This window comes from Polyodon spathula, chromosome 26 (assembly GCF_017654505.1).
Source record: "Polyodon spathula isolate WHYD16114869_AA chromosome 26, ASM1765450v1, whole genome shotgun sequence".
Lineage (NCBI taxonomy): Eukaryota > Metazoa > Chordata > Actinopteri > Acipenseriformes > Polyodontidae > Polyodon > Polyodon spathula.
The window spans coordinates 9,876,620-9,890,783 of record NC_054559.1 but is presented as its reverse complement, the minus strand read 5'-3'; the positions used below and the strand labels follow the sequence as shown (position 1 = coordinate 9,890,783).

The following is a 14,164-nucleotide window of genomic DNA, read 5'->3' as shown; positions in this document are numbered from 1 at the left end:
GAACAACATTGACAATTTTATCATAAACAAAAACATACACTTAAATGCAAGTCGGGGCAACCCAGTTTGCACTGGAGAAATGTGTGAGAGCAACAAGGCTACATAAACAACTGCCAAAATTGCTACAGTACAAGCCAATTACATATGGGAAGGTTTCAATTTTTTATTATTTCTAAAATGGTTTAATATTCTCTTTTGCTGTCTTTATGATGTATTAGTGAGAGCTTAACATGATAACAGATGCAAAAAAGAAAGTAAAGAGTGTTAAAGTTGCCTTTTCCAACATTAAAAAATGGTTTTAATTCCCTGGTGACAGAATTATGTAAATGACCCTAAATGAACTCAATTTATTTATTTTTTTTATTCATTGCACAATACAATTTTCTATCTATCCTGCTCATGTGTTGTTGACCTACTGTATTTTGTTACATCATGTCATTGCAAGGCTCTCTAACATATTTGTCTCCCCCTGTGGTCACAGAGAATCTGGACCATTATATGATTGCTTGTTTACTAAACGGGAAAGTGATATTGAAACATATATTATTGAAAGCTACTGCTTTGTAGCATCAATCTGATTCTCAGACCTGGATGATAGTCTACAGCCTAGAAAATTGAATGAAGACACTAGCCAAAAGTAGACAGGTTTATCAGTCACATGCTTCAGCCCCAGGAACATCAAGAAGCTGTGGCTGTGGTTTAAAGAACACTTGCTCCATTCATTTTGACCAGCATGTGTCACTAAAAAACACAAACCAAATACAGAAATGTGGAGTAAAAAAAAAATTAACATATTTAATGTTTTCAAACTCCAACGAGTGATACAGTTTTTAAATACAATGCTTATAGAAAATTGAGCAGATGACAATCGAAAGCCTTGGACATTAACACAGTTCTCAAAACATCCGAGACTTTGATTCAAAACCTCTAAGGGTGGCAGGGGTGCTACTGTCAGGTCCATCTGGCTCATTCCTAGATCCCTAAAACAACAAAAAAAAGGGTAAGTTACGTGATACTTATGCAATAATTACGCGAGGCATAGAGCAGTCTAAATCTGAGACAAAGTTTAGTTTTTTACACCAGCAATGTTTCAAGCTAGTAATCTGTGATACCAACATGATGTGGGAAATCTGACAAAACCCAGCAGAGCTGGATAATATTTTTTATTGATAATTAAACCTGATAATCACAGAATACAACTGGGTTTATCAAATTTGAAGCCAGCATTTCACAGAATTGACCTCCATTCAGGAAACCAAAATGTCAAATGACTACAACATGGCAGCCATATTGCATGTGGGGTGAAGGTTATCAGCAAATTTCATCCTAGGTGTTTATATTCCCTGAAAATATGGTTTCTAAATGGATTAATGGTGGCGTCAGGAGAATATATTAAAACACAACCACACCCAGGTTGCATGACTGATTCTGAAATGTAACTTTACCTCATCTATTGGAAGAGGCTTTTTTTTTTTTATTCATACACATCCTTCTTGTCTGCAATAAACTGTACAATCTCCTGAGGAGTCATCAGTTTTTCTGCTTCTGCATCTGGAATTTCAAACCCTAGAAAAACAAACACGTATTTTAGAATATTCAGCTTATCAATATGACCTCAAAAAGGTGGAAATAAGACTGACTGCATAGCAATATAATCCATTCCAGATTTGAGTTTTATGACTAATTAGTCACAGTATATAGGTTACAATCTCTGGTGTGTATAATTATCCCCACAGGCCAGAACATAATGGGGGTTGAACTGCTATGCTATGGGAGTCTTACTTCCATCTCTTCACAAGAATGTTCCATGGGCAGCAAGAGCAGGCAACAAAAAAGTATTCTGCCTAAGGGAAAAGGTAATCAACATTATTGAGGAGAAAAGGTATTTTTACAAGTAGCTCAAGCTCAAGGGCAAGGCTATTCAAAGTGACTACAATGTCAAACCTCTTTCTGTATTTAGTAGGAGTGAGCTTGAGAAGTATCCAGACCATAAAATACATCTCACAGACGGGTCAGCAAACTGGTAAGGCACATGACAGAATATACAAGGCCCATTGTATTATGTTATTTCACAGTGTTTCTCACCAAACTCATCCTCCATTGCCATGATGATCTCAACCTGGTCCAAACTGTCCAACCCCAAGTCTTTTATGAAGTGAGAAGCTCCTGTCAGCTGAAAGCAAAAACAAACCAACATAGTGTTAAAATAACGGTAACAACTTTCATAAAAACTGAATGATTTTCTTAAAAAAAAAAAACACACAAAACTTTATCAAAGTCTTTAAACGGCACTATTTGACCACACACGGTGGCTGCATACAGTAACCTCAAGGACAATTACAGATTTGAAATGTATGCACTATTTTATAAAGAGCCACCATAACCCATGTAACAAGTACTAGTAACTGGTGAAGTTAATAAGCACCATTGTCTGTATACAATTCATCTTAACTTGTCAACATTATAATATATGGTCAGTTCGTCATACTTTTTCTGGGTTGATCTTGTCGTACAGTTTCAGGACATACAGGACACGTTCTCTGATGGTATCCAGCGTGAGTGGTGGCAAATCTCCATACTGCCGACACAACTGTGCTAATGGGCTGGAAACCTGTAGGAAGAATATAGATTAAATGAAAAAGAATGCATCACAAAGTTTCCTTTAAGGCTGACAACTGTAAACTGTTGAACTGACCCACACTAAACACAGACTATTAGGACAAAGTAAATACAAAAACACATGTTTAAAATCTTATTTGTTAGACAGGTGTTTATTTTATTTATTTGTTTCTTTAAACAGCTATCAAAAGAATTCATATTAGAATTTGCCAGCAATTTAAGTATGGTATAATAAACCCCCAAATCCCAATAAATTACCAATGAATAGGTGTGACCCCATTACAGTCGCTGCATTATGCACATTGAAAATCCATAAACACTTTTTACCTAACAATGCTGAATTGATAATTATTATATGACACTTACTGTGTATGCACAATGTATGTTAATCTAATATATTATATTATATATATATAGTATATATAATAATATATATATATATATTATATATATTATATATATATATATTATATATATATATATATATATATATATATATATATATATATTTACAAAAAGAAATGCACAGCAAAGTGTAACGACGTAAACAGAATAAACAAATGTACGCTGCTTCACTTAACTTTATTATTGCAAAAGGTGCGCTGAATGCCCAATTGTGAAGAGCCACGGTCTAGGTCACTTGCAGCACAGTTGTCTAGGCCCGGTTAATGTGGAGTCAATGTTATTCACGGTGAGCATAGTTTTACCTTTGCATGGGCCGTTAAAGCTTTCCTCTGGCTGCAAGTGTTAAAGGAGAAGTGCCGCTGGTTGGCGAGCGGTACTGCCACGGCTCTGGCAGTAATATTTTCGATGAGTATTCTTGCTGAGGGCTGGGTGAATGATCGGACACACTGTGCTAGGACGCGGGACGCCATGATTGCAGGCAGAGCATTCATCCCACAATGCAAAGGGAGACTGAGGACCGAGGGCTCTTCATAACAGCTAGAACCAAGATGGCGAGCACAGAGTTACAGTTTCATAACCTTCCCGAAAGCACTGTACACGTCTTTTTAAAATTATTATTATTAAAATGCAATACGTGCATAACACCAATTAATGTAAATGTAAAATGAGTTTCTGTGTGAACTGTAATAGACAAGCTAATTCACTGTTTATTGGTGTTATCTTTATTTGATTTCTGTAGAAACAATTAACCATATTTACATATAAAATTAGACGGCGGCTTCATATATAACCGACGCTTATTATATGTAAAATGACTACAATGTGTTTTCATAAACATACCATTTAAACACATATTTATAAAATACTGCCTTAAAATTTCAAATTCAGATTCATTCTACACCATTTGTCTCCATTGGGTTATAAAGCAGCTGACTGAGAGCCACTAGTTCTGCAGGTATCACCATATTGGACACTGACATCAGTACTGGCTCTGACATGCTTCAGCCTTCTGCCTCTCATGCTGACTTCTTGGTTTTGTTCAAAAAGCTATTAACGTCATTCCCTCTGGGTCTGTGATTAAAATCCGGGAACTCCACAATATTCTGAAAAGTATACATTCTGCACGATCAAGAGTGGCTTCTATGTCAATAAGTTCAGGTAATGAAGAAACACTAAAATGACGACAGAAAACATTGTAGTTGTACATAATAATAATAAATAATAATAATAATAAATAATAATATATACATACATATATATATATATATATATATATATATATATATATATATATATATATATATATATATATATATATATATATATATATTGGTAGAAAACTTTATATAAATCTTTAACAGTAGTAGCTGAACTTGAAAGAGAAACGAACAGTGCAAATTGGTTCAATATAAAAACAGACTTTAAAACACAGCTGAGAAACAAATGCTTTCTTTAAACCTTTCAGTCCTGCATTATTTTTGTTGAGCTGAAGAAGGAACTTTACTGGAGTATACATGAGAACAGGACATTTTTTTTTTTAATATGTACACATATTTATACACTACGTCAGACTGGGACCTAGGAGTCTCATGAGGTTCCAACCTGATTTCAGACAGCATATGTTAACATACAACACTAAGACCTTGAGGTCCCACCAGTACTGAAATTCAAAGATTGTTGTTTACCTCTTCTGGGTTTTGAATTTTTTTTTATTGCAAGTTTCATTTAGTATTATATTTGATTTATGTTACTAATTTCAATCAAATTTTAGTTACAAACAATGCTGCTGTTGATTAAGTCTTGTGCTTAGGATGTTGGGGTAGGGGACATTGTAGAACAGAAAACAAGACAATATAACCACTACTTCCACCATATACACAAGCTTTATTATTCTACTGCTGGAGCTGACAACACCCAAACCTCATGTCTTTATTCAGTTCTCGTAGCTGAGCTGTCACGAAGTCATATGAGCCTTATGGATAGTTAACTTACATAAAGTAAACATTTAGTAACAACAGTTCAGTTGTAAGTTTTTTCTATTGAGTAACCTTCCCTTGTGCATGTCCCCGAGTAGGTGTATATCGACACATCTCCGTTCAGCTGTCCAGTGAGAAGATACGAATCTGTGTCACTCCACCTGACCAGCGTCCAGCTCCCACCGCAGTCTGGAGACAGCACAGCGCTGCAGTGACCAATGGGCAGGTCCCAGACTACCACCAGCCCTGTGTGAAAAGCAGCTGCGATAGAACGACCTCGCACATCGCTAGCCACATACCTGCAAGGATACACAGACACCTAGTTGCAAAAACTGGCTGTGAAAAGTCAGTAAAGTGATTTTCCTGTATTTGAACTAGGACTGGGCAAGTCTCACTGTGTGCTACTGCAGTTGGATAAGCAACAGACTACTGTATCACAAACACCTTCCAATCTGACTTACCTCCCAGTGTATTCTGCTGGTAATGTCAAAGACTGTACTAGGCTGCTTTTAGTGTTCATGGGATTGATGGCAACTAGTTTGAATATTGCACCTTTACAAGATTCAGTGTTATCCACATACTGATGCCGCAGCAAAGCGTACAGTATGCCCTGTTGGAATAGAAGAGAAATAATATGATGGTCACTTGAAAAATGAAATTTGTAATTTAAGAGGCAGTTATCAGCTTTAATGTTTGAGCACTGCACATAATTTAGTAGGCGAGAAATAAGAAGTCCTTACGGATTCTGAGTAGGACCTGAGACACACAGCATCTCGGTAGATTTCCCCCAGTGATATTCTCTGCAAAAGCTGAGCTGTTTTCATGTTCCTAAAATTAAAGAGCATGCTGTATTATTCATAATGAATACATTAATCATTTACATTGCACAGGTTCATATTTTTAAAAAAAGCAGCATCCTGTATACATAACTTGATTAAAAATCTTGCTGTTGTGCGCTCACCAGATGACAACATCGCTTGTAGCTGTTGTACCGATCAAAGCTTCATCTTCCCCTTCCACCTCTGCGAAGGCCACAACAGTTTGTCTGGGATGTGTCAGTATGACCACGTCTTCAATCCTGTAATATGTCCAATTGTTACAGATCATTGTCAGTGCACAGATACAGGGAACTAAAATGAGGTCCAAACCTGTATAACTTGACGACTCTTGCATATTGTTTAACTCCAATTAATAATACAATCACGATTTTTCCAAAGGTTATCTGAGCACGGTCAGATCAACTGTTCCTTATAATCTAACAATGATTTACCTTCCTTCTTCTGATACACTGACAAGTTCCACTTTTTGACTTTGCAGAGAATCACAGCAGCTGACAAGTCTCCTCCGCGACATGCCCAGAACTGCTTTTATATCTCCTGAACACAGCACCAATTGCTCAAAGCACCTGCTTCCATTTGAATAGCCAAGCACTCTGAAATAAAAAAAAAATAGGAACATTTTAATACTTAATTCATTAACAATTTGTTAACAAGCATAAAGGATGTTTTACCGACTAATTCTAAGTTGTTACGGCACAGGTAAGTTTCCCATACACTTTATTAAAAGGTCAGTGCGTACAACCACCAGTATCTGTCTCAAACATATTATCTTCTACCTTGCTTCTCTGATTTCCAGTTTTCCTAGGGCAACGCAGAACAGGCAGGGAGCATCAGGAAAGGTGACTAATTGGATCACAGGAAACTGGTCAAAGACAAATTCAGAGTTAAAGATAATCAAACAGCTTTTTATAACTCCCCCAGCCTTGAAGTGAGGCAAGCAAAGACTGAATTAGAATGACAAAGCCATTATTTTTTCTCATTTATAATTTTTATTGAACAATTAATGATATTGCGCTTTATATTCACAAAAACAAGGATGTATTAAATCTAGAATAAATACAATTCATAAACACAAAATGTTATCAATTTAAGATCAATTAATATGGCAATGAATATTTAGTCAGTTTCTTATCAGCAGACTTCTATAAACAATTAATTATGATATTAACAATACAAATGGAATTGTAAAACATATCCAAAACAGTATTTCATGTAATAATTAAAACAAAGCCATTATTGACTCACATAATTGACCATAATTAACCGGTATGCAATGCATTTAAAAAACAATCAAAAAAGACAGTACGCCAATAAGAGACAATTTACTGAAACTTTTCTTTTTTTTTGGTAACTTAAGAACATTTCTGACTGAATTTGCTACTCTTAACTTCTGAATGACCCTGTACCAAAACAAGAATCACATATTGAGAGATTCTGTGTATTGGACTCTACCTTGATAAAGGTCCATGTGTAGAGCACTGTCCACTGGCCCTGTGGCTGAGGACCCCAAAGGGTCACGACAGACTCGCAGGCGGTCACCACACACTGAGCCACCTGGGCACCACTGTCCCCACACCACTGCACTGAGCACAGGTCTATTAGGCACGAGCCTGCCGGGGTCTATGAGAGGAGCAAGAGATCATTGAAGTCTGCAAGACAATCACCCAGGCTCAGCATTTTTACAACACTGCTACTGGAATACAGCATCATAAACTAAACATTCTGAACAGCAGCAATACAAATATTTTTACGTAAAAAATGTTTTGCTGAGTCTACTGGTATGTGGTATGAAGTTAACATTTTAAGCAGAGAAAACCCATTTGCATCGTTCACTATTTCATTATCTGAGGGTTTTTATTTTGTTTACATAAGCTGCAAAACTGTTCTCACAGATTCTTAATTTATTTTGTCACTAATTATAGGTCGAAAAAAAAAACGAAATAAAAGGATATATAAAGGAGTTTCTTGCCTTTAACTTGGACAATAGCTGCAGAGTTTGTGTGGTGCTCTGTCCAAGTCCAGGTGTGGAGGGTTGATGCTCTTCAGCAATTATATTTGACTCATCCAGCTGTTAAGAAAAACAAAAAAGCTATACATGTATTGCTACTTTGAGCAAAAGGAACTGCCTTAATTAAAAATTATATTTTTACTCCATAAGTTTTATTTATATCAATAGTTATAGACTGAGATTTACCGGAAGTATATTGGAGATTGTATCGTTACCCTTCAGAAGGCTGTCATAAGCCACCTGGTTGCCCTGCTGTTCGCGTTTGTTTTCCAGGTAGTTCACTGGCTGACTTTCCTGATCGTTGGACCAAATAGAGTCAGTGAAATACCTATCCAGGTCTCTTTCGGGGGACTCTGCTTTCTGAGAGACAGCACCTCTTTCTTCCTGTAGGGGGCTGGTGTTTGATTTTGGTGAGGTCATGTTGGGAAACACTGGATTTCCCAGAGAGGCACCTATCATGGGGCTGCTGTGTTTTGGCGAGAAGGCTGGTGTGCAGCCAAGTGACGGAAAGGTGGGACTGTTTTCTGAGGTACGGTGGAATTCCCTTTGACTGTCTCTGTCTGACTGGAAGGTTAACACTGGAGTTAAACTGAGAATCTCTGGGGATTTCATTTTGGGTACAGCAGACCCACCAGATTTAACTTCAAACCCTTGACTGTTTGGCGACAACAGACTGACACAAGAAGGAGAGACATATTTAATTCCCAGTGATGCTTCTTTAGGTTTGCTATTATCTTTGGAGGCAACTAACAATATCATCTTGTCAGGACTTTCTGTCGTAGTTGCTGTTTCTATAGGAACATTGATACAACCTTCTTCGGAAACAAGCTCTTCTACTTCAAGGTTTATGCAACTGCCTGTAGAAGTTACTGATTCTTTTGCAAGCTGTGTAGGATCTTTTATGGGAGCTGCAGTTTCTAAACTCAACCTGCTACAGACATCTGTATGAGGGGGAGATTCTCCTGCAGAGGTTGGCTTTTCTAAGGTTGCGATCTGACCACAACTTTCCCTAATAGCCGTGACTTCTTTTGTGGGAGAGGCCATTTGTAATGCAATCATGATCTGATCTTGAATTGGAATTAAAGTTTCCGCTACACCTTTTACTTGTTCTTCCACAGTGGTAGTTCCTACAGCAATCATGCTATGGTCCTCTGCGGGGGTTATGGTTTCCATTATGTTTTTTCCACAATCTTCCGAGGGAGCTAATTTTGCACATCTGCCACAATCTCCCACTGGATCTGGTGGCGTTCCTATCACAGAATCACTAAGCGAGTTTCTCAAGTAATTTTGTTTTGCAGAAACAGTTTTTGAAGCAGTCTTTCTGGTGATATATGGGGAGTAGGATGGTGAAAAAGATTCCAGGTGCCTGGTCTCTGATGACTTCAGTTTCTCAAGCTTGAGTTGGCCAAAATCATCATCTGGGAGATGGAAATCCTTCATACCAAATCGGGATGAGAGGTACTTCAGGCTAAGAAGCTCTCTGTGATCTGGGAACTGAGGCACTGAGCAGCGCTGCCCAGGCTCTGAGGGGATGCTTAGTGATCCTTCTGTAACACTGACTGCACGTCCGTCTGAAAAAAATGAACAAAAAAAAGAGTTACACAGATCACCTGAAGTTCCACTCACACAATGTCTATTGAACTTTTCACATACAACAATCAGTGAAGACATTCTTACTCACAATAAAGTACATAACTTGTAATTACAGTACTGACAAAAATAAATAAATAATTTAATCCATCTCACCTTTACCATCCTGTACCCTTTTGCACCTTTGAGAAGACCTGGGGCTGTAATACTCCAATATTGTCCTTTTCTTCCTTAACAATCTCTGTTTCAAATGGCTACTCAAAGTAGACTGTGAGTCTTCAAAAACCTGTCGCTGATCTAGATTGCTGCCTGCTACAGAGCTACTCTGTGAAGTTGCAGAACATGCTATTGTTTTATGAAGCGACTTCTTGGTGCCACTGAATGGACTTTCCAAAGCGGGCTTGAGTTTATTTATTTCATTTAGCTTGATTGCACAGTTAATTTTATCCAAACTATTACCATCATGTTCACCTGGTCTGCCGCTATCCTGGATAACCTCTATGTTAATTGGTTCGCCACCACCATCCACTTGAAGGGACCTCCTTTTAAAGATGGGACACAGTTCCTTGTTTTCCTTTGTGCAGTTTTCTTTGCCACACCGGGGACCAGACTTTAAATTCAAATTAGTACCAGCAGCAACGATCCCTGTATCAGCCAGCCCTGTAGAAATCTGATCAGGATGTGACTCTGCAGTAGCTGTCATACCCGGACTCCTGCGCCATTCATTTCCCTTGCCCCTTCCCCGCCCTCTTCCTCGCCCTCTTCCGCCTGTTTTCCTACCAGCACGAGTTGCCACGGCACCAGGGGTTGAAGGTGAAGACAGCAGGCTCCTGCTGCTGCCTGAACATGTTTGAGGCTCACTTTGACCGGAAAGCCCTGCAGTAGTATCATCTTGCAAAGAAACTGGATCTTTGTTATCCACACTGGACATGGACTGTCTAGGTCTTCCTCGGCTTCTTCTCTTGCCCCTGCCCAACTGGCTTTCTATCACAGCCTCCAAGTCCACTTTCCTCTGACAAGAGGCCATTCCCCTGGTGGTCCTTACATAATACTCCACTGGGAACAGGAGACCCTCAACCAAAGTGCAGGAGCTCAATGGATTATCTGCTAAAGCCTCTTCTATCTTAGAGTCCGCCTCAGTCAGGCTAATCCCCATTTCAACGGAATGACCCCCAGGAACAAAATCTACAGTGTCAGTGACTTTTAATTCAACTGGCTCTGTCTGCCCACATGCAAACTTATTATGGGGTAGAGAAGTGACTTCTGCCTTTATGGGCCCTGCATTGTTGCCTGAGAGCTCCTTGTCTTCCTCAGTATGCTTACAATCTTCAGGGCTTGCCTTTTTAGACATTTGTACATGGGGTAGTCTATCATCAGTAATGCGTTTGTCGACAAGAGGTTCATTATAAGGACTACTATAGTGATTAATACCAGCCAACACCATAGGTGAACCCTGACTTGTTTCAGAAATACTTTTATCTGAATTGTTTTCATTACAAACGGCATCTGAATTTTCGAAGATACTTATTCTGCAAGCATTTGCTGAAACTGTGGTTGAGTCCTTCAATTCTATGTCTTTGGTGTGATGTATGAAAATGCTACTTTTCAAAAGCGGAGAATCTGGATTCAGACTCTCAGAGCTGTCCAACACATGGGGCTCATTTCCCTTCCCGCTATTTTCTGTGTCAGAATTTTTCTCCTCCCATCTGAATCGACTTTTCTTGGATTGCATACGACTTCTAGACAGCCGTTTAAGTTTTGGATTAACTGAACTATTTCCCTGGTAGCCTGGACTGTAGGATTCTAGAACAGGGCTATCTGAGTGCTGAATAGTGAGTGAGAGCAAAGGACTGGTGGACTGGCTGATTACTTCAGGATTAAGGTTAAAAGTGACAGTTGTCTTCTTGTCCTGGTCTGTATCTGCATTGTGACAGAGAGCACCAAGGGATGAATCCAGTTGTTCCTTTAAAGTGCCTACAATGAAAAATAAACAAAAAATGACTTGTACATCAGACCAACTCTTTAAAAGTCAATTCAACTAAAACTTTTCAAAACGTCTGTGCCTCACCCAGCACAGCAGATCTATTCGTATTCTCTTCCTGAAGAAGCTGATTCTGTTCTTTGATTCTGCTCTTGACATGATTTCTCACCACCTTGGATCGCTCTGAACGCTGTCAAATGGCAAGAATAACAGTTTAGTTTTTATACTGTGTTGCAGTATACTTGATAATTGTTTATTGCCTAAGATTAAATCCTGCCTGGTAACAACTTCTACATACTCCATATATATACAAGCTTTACCAGGTTGCATTTTATTGCACTGGTCTCCATAGTTTCATAGTATTCATTTGGTGAGGTGTAAAGAGAATTGATCATCTGAAAATAATACTAATAATGTGGTGAGGCACAGGACCTCAGAATGCCGTGAAGAGTACTTCACCAAAGTAAACAGGGAAAGTGGGATTAGCACCAAGTTAAAACTTAAAATATGAACCAGGCCATGACAGTAAAGCATTATGAGAGATAATGTCATATACAAACTTAATTATATTCATACCTTCAATCGCTGAACAGTTTTGCTGTACTCCCTCTTCAGTAAAGCCAATCTTTCTTTAAGCTGTAACATATTTTTTAAAACAATGTTGTCAACGTACAATCCAAATAATGCTTTATATCTAATACTTGACTCTCATTTAGTTCATATCATTTTCCATAATATCTAATACTTGACTCTTATTTAGTTCATATCATTTAAATAAGTGCCATTTATAGTGTATTTATTCTGTTTGTATTACCCACAGATTTCAACACTGCAATACTTAATACACACTATGTATTTGTATGCTGTATTGTGATATTTTAAAAAAAGATATGTTGATATTATACAAACCTTCTGTCTTTCCTGGCAGCTCAGCTGTGGTTTCTTCAAGCATTCAGCCATATTGTTCCAATGTGAGTGTCAGTTACAGTGTTCAGCAATCAGTACCTGTTCATTGCTGAAGTAAAACCAAATAAAAAATCTAATTACATAAATAAATGCAAAATGATGTGTCTAACTAGTGGATTAAGCAGGTTTAGTCCACTTGATTGGACTAAAGTTAGTACAACTAATCCCGATTTCAGAGTACCAGAAGTTAATCCTCACAGGTAGATCATCTGCTAAATCTGACTAAACAAGATCTCGATTGCAGCATCGTAACAAATCAGATTCGTGATAATCCCATTCAAGTGGATTCATTTAGTACTGTGAAGGAAAAGCCTAACTAAGTGTGCTTGCTCGTTCTAAGCATCTTACATTTGTTTGCAGAGACAGCTGCATTTTTCCTCTGAAATGACAAGTACATCTGAAAACTTTATTCTGTACAATAGAATAAAGTCTTGTACTATATATTTCTATTAATATATATTATATATATAAATATTTATATCGTCTCTATATATATATATATATATATATATATATATATATATATATATAATTTAACATCATGTAAAAAAAGAAACTACAAAATTATATTGTTATGTTGAAATGACAACACAACTGGCAGAAGGTACAGGTGTCATTGTCCATCCATCAACAGTCCAAAGCACCTTTGACCATTGTTCCATAGTCCAACTTCTGTGTTCTTAGCCTTTTAGTTTTTTTGTCCTTTAGTATTCTTTCTGCAACACATCCTTTAAGCCCTGATTTCAAGTGACCTTCATACTGTTGATTTGATAGACAACAACACCTGTGCCTTCTGACAGTTCTGTTGTCAATTCAACGCTCGTCTTCTTTCTATTCCTTAAGGATATTATCTTTAAGTATTGCTTAACCTTGTTAGACAGCTTTTTGGGTCTTCCAGTCCTGGGTTTGTCAATTACAGATGATACTTCTCTGTAGTTGATTATGCTTCGGATACCACACCTTGAAAATCGAGTGATGTGAGCTATTTCACTCAGTGTTTTCCTTCTTTATGCTAGTCAAGGTTGTTATAATAGAAAACACTAGTGGGGGCTTTGAGTAAATTGTTGATGCCAATGCATCAGAGTAGAAAAATGCAACATGTCTAAGACTTTTGCAAAGCAGTGTATATATTTTGGTTGTGTTTTTAGAGCAAAAAATATAGGTAACCACTTCAGTGACACCAAGCAGTACAACTATCACCAGATAAACATACCGTCCTTCTGATCAGACGTAAAACAGAGGTCCTATAACTTGTGACTCTGCAGCAACAGTTGCTGATGCATAGTTCACCCCCTAATCTCTGTAAATCGCTTTGGATAAAAGCGACTAATGGATGACAGCTTCAACAATAATAACAATTTAACTTATGTACTTGATTTAAAATACATAAAAAAAAACAAACCTGAAACCGTCTTCTACTGGCGTGTTTACATTTTTACTTTTTGCTTTTTACTTCGCTCCAGCACCGTTACGTCTCTGTTTGTGCTATTTAATTTAGCAGTGTGATGAAAATGAAGTGTCTGTCATATCCCGCCACATACTACAAAAAGCCCAAACCAATCACTCTCATTTGTTTTGATTTAGGCACATTGAACATAAATGTAACACAGTTATACCTTGCTAAATACACGTGACGCGCAGATACCTTAACATGTGTCATACATACGCTGAATTAAATTAATTGGTACTTTTTCCTTACATAAAGTATTTGCAGACAGTTACTCAACAACGCGAATCGATCTTCCTTTTGCTCACCTACCTAGTCAAGACTGAGTACGTA

General features: G+C 37.7%; 2 protein-coding genes across 3 annotated transcripts; both read right to left on the bottom strand.

Moving 5' to 3' along the window:
* Positions 1-808: 808 nt before the first annotated feature.
* Positions 809-3,532, bottom strand: LOC121300793 (acyl carrier protein, mitochondrial-like). Its single transcript, XM_041229668.1, has 5 exons — positions 3,327-3,532; positions 2,489-2,611; positions 2,086-2,173; positions 1,446-1,566; positions 809-980 (listed from the first exon to the last, which is right to left on the bottom strand). Exons 1-4 carry the CDS (start codon positions 3,513-3,515, stop codon positions 1,475-1,477), a joined length of 492 nt encoding a protein of 163 aa, XP_041085602.1. The 5' UTR covers positions 3,516-3,532; the 3' UTR covers positions 809-980; positions 1,446-1,474.
* Positions 3,533-4,888: 1,356 nt separating this feature from the next.
* On the bottom strand, positions 4,889-14,150 carry palb2 (partner and localizer of BRCA2). Of its 2 annotated transcripts, none has more exons than XM_041229634.1 (14): positions 14,084-14,150; positions 12,328-12,433; positions 11,995-12,054; positions 11,506-11,608; positions 9,594-11,411; positions 8,034-9,418; positions 7,809-7,907; positions 7,292-7,459; positions 6,616-6,701; positions 6,271-6,432; positions 5,962-6,078; positions 5,741-5,828; positions 5,462-5,610; positions 4,889-5,299 (listed from the first exon to the last, which is right to left on the bottom strand). In XM_041229634.1, the coding sequence occupies exons 2-14, from the start codon at positions 12,376-12,378 to the stop codon at positions 5,044-5,046; spliced, it is 4,542 nt and encodes a 1,513-aa protein (XP_041085568.1). In that variant the 5' UTR covers positions 12,379-12,433; positions 14,084-14,150; the 3' UTR covers positions 4,889-5,043. The 2 variants fall into 2 exon arrangements, with proteins under 2 accessions (XP_041085568.1, XP_041085567.1); XM_041229633.1 differs by having other exon boundaries at positions 13,787-14,136.
* Positions 14,151-14,164: the final 14 nt, after the last annotated feature.

Excerpts from the sequence above, each read along its gene's own strand:
- palb2 (XM_041229634.1), bottom strand. The coding sequence starts at position 12,378 with ATGGCTGAATGCTTGAAGAAACCACAGCTGAGCTGCCAGGAAAGACAG. Across the intron at positions 11,609-11,994 it reads AAACTGTTCAGCGATTGAAG|CGTTCAGAGCGATCCAAGGT; the intron begins GTATGAATATAA and ends GCCATTTGACAG. Across the intron at positions 5,300-5,461 it reads CCAGCAGAATACACTGGGAG|GTATGTGGCTAGCGATGTGC; the intron begins GTAAGTCAGATT and ends GTATCCTTGCAG.
- LOC121300793 (XM_041229668.1), bottom strand. The coding sequence starts at position 3,515 with ATGAATGCTCTGCCTGCAATCATGGCGTCCCGCGTCCTAGCACAGTGT. Across the intron at positions 2,612-3,326 it reads CTTTAACGGCCCATGCAAAG|GTTTCCAGCCCATTAGCACA; the intron begins GTAAAACTATGC and ends TTCTTCCTACAG. Across the intron at positions 1,567-2,085 it reads GGCAATGGAGGATGAGTTTG|GGTTTGAAATTCCAGATGCA; the intron begins GTGAGAAACACT and ends TTGTTTTTCTAG.